Consider the following 8,329-nt stretch of genomic DNA (forward strand, 5'->3'; position numbering starts at 1 on the left):
AACCTTTTTGCACCTCCAGCACCTCATTTCAGATTTATCAGATTTATCACGGGACTTTGATCGTCCCCTCGATCTTCCTCTGTGACCAGACTTTGATTTGTCATCACTCCTCCCTCTAGCAACCAGAGCCTCATTGTTGGTACCTTCAAAACCTACCCTTCTCATCTCCTCAGACAATAAGGCAGCAACAACCGTCTCAAACGACAGTTTATTAACACTAGTACCAATTGACACAATGATGTGCTCCCAAGAGTTGGGCAGTGAATACAACAAGGTGCAAGCTTTGTCTTCCTCGTCCAGGTTAATGTCTATAGACGAAAGTTGTGCACAAATAGTATTAAATTCATTTAAATGAGCAGAGAAAGAATCACCTTCGCTCATCCGCAGATTATACAGCCTCCTTCGCAGGAACAGCTTGTTCACGAGTGACTTGCTCTGATAGAGACTTCCCAGCTTCGTCCAGAGATCCTTCGCGGTCTTCTCAGAAGTTACGTTCACCAGAACGTTATCAGCCAGGCATAACCAGATCAGGCTTCGCGCCTTTCGATCGTCTCTGGTCCACGCCTTCAACTCCTTCGACTCGCCATCACCTGACGTTTCTTCACCGACAGGTTTTGTTGGTACGGACGGCTTATCATCTTCGATCACGTACCACACGTCCCTGTCAACGAGCAGAGCCTCCGTCTTCAGCTTCCATAACTCAAACCCTTTTCCTCCGAACTTTTCAACCTCGACCCGTGATTGGCCAGTCGACATCCTCTCCAGATCAATTTCGCAGTTTTATCTATGCCAAGAAAAAACCCTAAATCGCGAAACCCCAATCTGTCACAGGAACCCTGGTCGCAAAACCAAAGCTCTTGATACCAATTGTTGGAAATCGACAATCACACAGAATCGAGAAAACAGAAAAAGAGATAAGAGTAGAGAGATTGACACGATGATTTACCCTGGTTCACCCAATATAGGCTACGTCCAGCTTGTCTGTACTATATTCACCTCACCGCCACTCGTTACAAGTCTCTCGGTTTACAAGGCAAATATAAATAGGATTACAAGAAACCCTAACAGCAGCTATTCATGGGCCCAAGCCCAAACTGCTAAGAAAATTACAATAGAAACAGAGGCCTAAACATTACTTAGCCTCTACGGGCCGGGGGGCGCTGCCCCCCGGACCCCCGCCCGCTCACCTGGGAGCGGGACCCCAGTTGCCTTTCTGCTGACCCCGACAATTAGGGCCAACATCATCATGTGAAGTATGAGCCATACCCAACAAAATCAACGGTTAAGATGTGATAGTAATATTGTAGTAACATTATTTGGTTGTCACAATATCCTATCGCATGGTAAAAACTAAAAAAATCATCTTTTATTTTTTTTGACAAATTTTGATACTAATTCGACCATAAATGATATTTATGATATGAAATAACATTATATTTATATTTGATAAATGTATATTTAATATTTAAACTAACAACTTTTATTAAAATATTTGTATAATTTTGGTCCTACTGATGTTTCTTGTATCCGTTTCTAGCTTTCACTATAATCTATAAAGAGTTGAAAAAAAAAAAAAAAAAAACCAGACAAAACAATTATATGGTCATTTGAGTTTGAGATATATTGTGGGTATAAATAAAGGAAATAATTTTATTATGTTATAAGAAAAGAATTATCTCGTACACTAGAAACAAAATTATAAATGGAACTCGCAGATAAAATGAGAGAGAAAAAATAGAGGTAAGACCCTCTTTTATATGTGCTGAAAATTAATTTTTCTTATACAACATAATACAAATATACCCCATATGTACAACCTGTCTATGGGTCTTACTTTCTACATTGTGAATATGATAGTGTACATGCAGTGTGACCAATAGAATAAATTTCTGAACAACTAGGGGACCATGGACAGCATCCATGCACTGAATATTGATTAGTGTTTCTGCATCTCTATGTTAGTCTTAATCAATCTGTCATGTGATGATGGAAAATAACCAATGGAACTTCATTTTCTTTTGTCAAACCAAATTTCAATTGTGGAACACCAAAGAATAGCAGGCCTTAAACACTTGCCAAGGTGGACAGTGCACCACTCCATGAATCCACTACGAGGCCAATTTCGTTTCTTTGCTGAAAATCTTTGGTTCATTGACCCTTGGTGTTGCGGCAAGTCCTCATTGCCATCACCACTACTTGCGTGTCCAACCAACTCTGTTGATTCTTTTTGTAAACATCCTACTTCTTTTGAGCTATCATTTGGTTTAGCTGGCTTTGGTGCTATAACATCCTCAAGCTGAAGTACTTTCTTCAGGATCATTCTTGTGTGCTATGTTGCTTACATGATCACTTTCTCCTTCTGGTTCAGATAAAACCAAGGTTTCATTCTTGTTCAAGTCCCGGTCAGTGGCTTCATTATTGTTCATCTTGCTAGACATATCTGGTTCTTGAATGGAATTCTCCTGAGGATAAGTCTGCTCCTAGTCAATGTTACAAATAATGAGCAAGTTAAGGCTTGAAGCTCTTCTGTTTTTGTTCATTGGGAAAGGAAAACCAAGTTACAAGCATGTTCAAATGATGTTGTGATTTGTGTGTGTGTGTGTGTTATATAAACATTATTAAGATATGAAGTAAACCCAATGCCTTATGATAATGTAGCAAAGCCTTAGGCATAGGACTACCGTGTCCCCCAACTTATATTGAAGCTATGATATGTCAATGATTAACAATTTCTTAAAATAGATGAAAAAGAAATTAAAAATTTTCTACCACAACTCACACCTGAGAATGACTCAAGTCACCGTTATGTGATTCAACATTAGGATCATCCATCGAAGGCTGAATATTTTGAGGCATGGAGTCAAGTGGACCTTCACCATTTAATGTTGCTTGTGCCATATCCTCCATATAAGATTGCTGAACACCTAGGTGTCCCTCTTGATTATTATAAGCTGAAGAGGTAACTTGGTCTGCTATGGTCTTCTGTGGTATTGGCAATACAGACCTTGGTGAAGATGTTGAACTTGAGTTGCTTGAAACTTCGTCAATTGCTTCTTGTCGCACAACTGATGCACCAGAGTCTTCACTACTATTTGAGTTCTGTGTGTTCTCTTGCTCAGTGGCTATTGAGTTATTTACATCATTGATAACTTGTGAAGAATGGGAAGGTTGGAGTGAACCAGTTTCTCTCACTAAATCTTTCATATTACCAAAGATGTTATGATCACTGCTTATTGCATGAGTTGGATTATCTTCAGGCATGTCAGATCTTGAGGACATAGAGCAAACATCAGCTACATCTTCTGCATCTATGTTTACTTCTGAAATATCCTGCTCACTACTAACTCCACGTACTTCTCTTGAATGGAGCGAGGCTCCCCACATATCTTTACTGCCAGAAGTAACTTCTTTATCAATGTCCCCATCGTATACTTCGAATTCTCCATCCATGGTTGTAATGGTGTCATGATTCTCATCAACTGTCAGTGTTGGTGAACCAATTTCAGAAACCTCCACTTGTAAGTCAGAAGCTAAGGAATGTGATGGGGTATGACGAATGTTCCTACTGGTAAATAACATATTTTCCTTGTTCTTATCAACTGGAGATGGAAGAGATTCATACAAAGAATCATTTATATCAGCAACACTAGTACTAGATATTGGAAAATCTAGAACCCTATCGTTAGGCTTAGGAAATCTTCTTGGTCCTGGCTTCTCTGAAACTCTTTCAACATTTGGAATAAAGTCTGGTTCACTTGCATTGTCTAACATGGACTTTGTTGCATCAACACTGTCCACTTCCTCAACTTTCGTGCCAACCATATCTATGTCACATTTCCCATCCTCTTCATGTGTTGTTTCCTCTCCTTCACTTAGTGAATTGGGAGCTTTTGATTCACTTTCACCACCTTCTTGGGATATTAATTGTTCAAGCCTGTCCTGATTTACCTTACCTGCATGAGTAAGAAACATACAATTTCGTTATCAAATTTTACCACAATTTCTTCTATTATTTCCTTTGCTATTAGCTAAGAGAGGGGAGAAAGAAGAAAGTGGTTATTATCACCTGGAAGCCTTCTAACTCTCGGGAGTGCTCTAGGTTCTAATAACTGGTGACTTGTGAATTCTTGATGGAAACTGTCCCCTGTGAGATTTGGTTTCTCCTCAAAAGGACCATAGGGAAGATCAAATGGGCTTCTCAAAGCTGATGGGGCAGAACCAGGCATTTCTATGTCATCAAACCTTTCACTATCAAAAGGGTTGGCTCTTGAAATAAGCAGTGGTGCAATTTGACTTGGGGTAACTGATTTATTATCAATTAGACCATTCTCAATCTGCAAATTCAATTGTTTTCTTGCTCTTCTTCTGGCTATAAGACTCTCCAACCTTTTGTTTGTCTCCATCTCACAAACCCCAAGATCCATGAGTTTTTTCTGATCATCCTCTGCCAATTCTACAACCTTATTACAATCCTCTTGTGCTTTTTTCCCATCCTCCATGTTTTCTGTCTTTTTCCCTGGACCAGCACAACTAGCACCATAAGTCACCAGGTCCAGCATTGAAGGTTCAGAATATAATGCTTGCTTTTTAGGAACCTCAAATGCTTTTGCAGAGAACCTGTTATCCATCTTCTTCTCAGTAAATTTAGTTCCTCTAATATCTGTGTCCCTTTTAATGAATTCATTATGAAACACTGCTGACAAATCCTTTGCTTTTTCTTCTAAACCACCATAAACATCCAATTTCCTCCCAGAGAAATTTCGTCTTCTACTTGTTGCATTCTGTGATGGAAACTTATAAAGCATTCCACGTCTTTCATTTCTTTCATACATGGGAATCTTTGGATATTTTGGTTCAACCCTTTTCTCCTCTACCTTTTTCTCCTCCTTTTTGACATATCTAACCTGGGTTTGCTCAGAACTCCAAAAGATTCTAACAAAAATGGCAGTGCACACAAAAAATGGGGACAAGAAAACCAACAAGTTGTAAATAAAGGAAAGAAATATATACAGGATGAAGAAGATTAACAAAGCACCCGAAACCAATGGATACTTTTTCATGAAAGCGTAGCTAATCTCAACTGAAACCTGAAGCATTCTGAACAAACGAAGTTGAATGTCCCTTGCATTCAAATCCATCTTTGTTTCTCTAAATGTAGGTCTACAAAGAACAAACTATAAAGGTTGTGGTTGCATGTATTTGTCACAAGCAAACAATGGAAAACTCAAATGGGGGACATTTTAACCGTTACCAGATTCAAACTAGTAAATATAATCATCATAGTAATAATCAAACGGGATTGACATGTTTGTTATAAACCCTCATTGACAAAACATTTAAAGAAAATGTGGTTTTCTGCCATTAAAAAACACTGGCTACGGATTGGGTTTGTATAGGAAGCTATTAAAAGTGGATAATGTAAACGAACGTAAGTGGTGTTCTAGCTGAAGAACAAACTAGAAGATCATGTTGGAAAACGAAAATGCAGCATTAATGTGTTCTTTTCACTGAGTCCCAGAGAAATCATCAAGAAAATTGAAAAACTAAAGAAGGAATAATAGAGAGAAAATAGGTCAACTAGCTCCAAAATTATGGTCAGCAGTTAAAAATTCTTTGACATTCCCCCAAACAAATGGTTAGCCGTTAAACTATTAACAATTTAGTTGTTCTTTTTTAAGGAAACATTTTTGTTTGGCTGACAATTTCATAGGACCCTCAAATTTAGGAATTTTATCATGCGATTATCTTCCAATTTGATAAACCGAAAACAAGGGACAAAATGTACAAAAAGTACAAAACAGTTTTACAAGTCAAAGTCGCATTACTGCATACTGTAGTTGTCTTCAACTCAGAGTAATCTACAGTAGGCTCTAGTGCTCGATGTACACTCTTCAAATAGCGACATATATATATATATATTTTGTGAAAAAAAATGATAAATATAATTAGCATATGCTTGAACACAAATTTGTGCAAAGCAAACATGAAACAATTATTTAAGTTTTTTTTTTAATGAAAAAGAATGCCTTAAAAAACAAACAAATTAGACGTAGTGCCTAATAATCATATAATTAAGTGGTACATAGATTATAGAAAGCTCGTGTATGCATGTTAAATATGAATTATCGGTAACTTTTCCGTTGACAAGTGATACTTTTTAATCTGATATGCTGAAATTTTAGTGTTTATGTCAATTTTTTGGAATCTTATTCGCGTAGACAAAAAATTAATAGGAAAAATTTGCATCGTATTTATAATAGTAATATCCGTATTTATATTATTTCTGTGTCGATTTATAATTAACTTTTTAAAATTAATAATTATATATTTATTGCACTTACGTTATTTTTTTATTAATTTAAAATTATTTACGTAATTTTTATTTGAAAAGTAAAATTAAATACCAACCCATTCGTGTTAGTGTTAGAAGTATTTACGACCTCCAATGACCTGTGGCGGTGCCGAGCTAAAATTTGAGTTCGGGCCAAAAAATTATATATGTATTTATATTTTTTAATTTTAGTTAGTTCATATCATAATATATTTAAAATTGGGAATGATCTGTTTACAAATTTTTTTACAAATTTTTTCAAATTACACTATATACTCTCGGAAATACATAATGTAACCTAGTGTATTTTTTTTTTTGGATAAATATGTAACCTAGTGTACTTTCGGGAGTACATAATATAGTTTGTAAACAAAATTTTTATAAATATAACCCTCTCCATTTAAATTATATTAAATACAAAGCACCTGAGCAGGCAATACCAAGAAAAATTATAATTTTATTAAATATTTTTTAATTTTACTAAAGATATTTTTTTTATACAAGTGAAAATTGAACACATAACCAAATACAACTTACCCAAATCTCTTACCAAAAATATTTTAAGCTTTAGATAGGGCCAAATTATAAATTGTAGCCCGGGTCAAATTATAGTTTTAACCCGAGCCAAATTATATATAATCATATAATTATATATAATAAATATAATTTTTAAAAATTTAGCCCGAGCTGAGGCTATACCTACCATGCATGTGGCTCCGCCCACTGCCTCCAATCCCAATTGTTGCTTTTTTAAATACTATGATATTGTGTTAAGAGAAAAAGAAGTCTCTTTTTAAAAGATACAAATTGTGTCTTTCACATATGGTGAATATAGGAATTTTATTAATTTTTCTAGGCCTCCTCTTTTTCTTATGGATGTGTTTGATATAGGTTTTATTTTGAGTTTGATAGAGAAGTAAAAGTGGGCATTGAGAAATATCATGTTTGGTACAAGTTTGCAAAAAAAAAAAAAAAAAAAAAAACTAGGAGATTAGGAAGCATAGGAAACTCTTTTTGTGTTGATTTTTACTATTCCAAAAAATCATTTGAGATATGGTATTTTGGGATAGATATGAAAGTGGAAAAATAGGGGAAAAGTTATGGATCAAATTGACCTTCGTAGTGAGTGACTTCGCTTCCACAAAAAATTTATAATGGGGGTATTTTCTTCAATTTCACCTATTTTCCCATCATTATTTTACATTCAACCAAAACATAGACTTTGCAAATTTAAATAAATTTTTCTAATAATAATTTCGATCAATCAAATAACTTTTTTTAAATTTTTCTATCAAACTTACTTTCCTACCATTTCCCTAGTAATTGTATTTTCCTAGTAAAAAAATTTTCTCCTCTACCAAACGTCACCTAAGGGGTGTCTCCAAGTCTGTCTCTTTGTCTTGTTTCCGGGGCCTTGCCCCTCTTTAATTTACAAAAAAAATTTATTTTCTTTTTTGGTGATTTACATATATTCTAATCGATAAAATTTTGTGTAAATCTAAAAAATTACCTTTTTTTCTCTCCCCAGTCACATCGTTGACGTATAAAATGAAAAAAAAAAACTTTTCAGATTTACACAAAATCTTACTAATTAAATTTTAGGTAAGTCACTAAAAGAATACAAGTTATATCCTTTTAAAGGACATCCATCTCTCAAAAGGGAAAAAAAAAAAAACTATTTTCACCAATTTTTATTTATGGTGATTATAAATTTATAATCAGTTCAAATTTCAAAAATCAAGTGTCTGGCCTCATAAGTTCGCCAAACATGTGTTGCTGATTTGCACGCGACAACGCCACGTAATCCATCTTTGGGCCCCGTCTCCTCCTATTATTACCCTACACGTGTCAGTATCTCAACTTGGCAAAGCATACTCACATACGTATCTCGGCACCAGATCGCTCCACTGCACTCAACCTGTACCACGAACTAAACTAACAACAACAAGTGAAACAATCAAATCAACATAATAAGAAGCACAAATTAGGATAAAATAA

At 35.3% G+C, this 8,329-nt stretch overlaps 1 protein-coding gene across 1 annotated transcript; it reads right to left on the bottom strand.

Moving 5' to 3' along the window:
* Positions 1-2,291: 2,291 nt before the first annotated feature.
* LOC133292707 (uncharacterized) lies at positions 2,292-5,138 on the bottom strand. The gene is made up of 3 exons (XM_061491142.1): positions 4,067-5,138; positions 2,782-3,953; positions 2,292-2,480 (listed from the first exon to the last, which is right to left on the bottom strand). The coding sequence occupies exons 1-3, from the start codon at positions 5,136-5,138 to the stop codon at positions 2,292-2,294; spliced, it is 2,433 nt and encodes an 810-aa protein (XP_061347126.1).
* Positions 5,139-8,329: the final 3,191 nt, after the last annotated feature.

This window comes from Gastrolobium bilobum, unplaced genomic scaffold, assembly GCF_033153095.1.
Source record: "Gastrolobium bilobum isolate Gb01-03AN ecotype WA unplaced genomic scaffold, APGP_CSIRO_Gbil_v1 utg6105, whole genome shotgun sequence".
NCBI lineage: Eukaryota > Viridiplantae > Streptophyta > Magnoliopsida > Fabales > Fabaceae > Gastrolobium > Gastrolobium bilobum.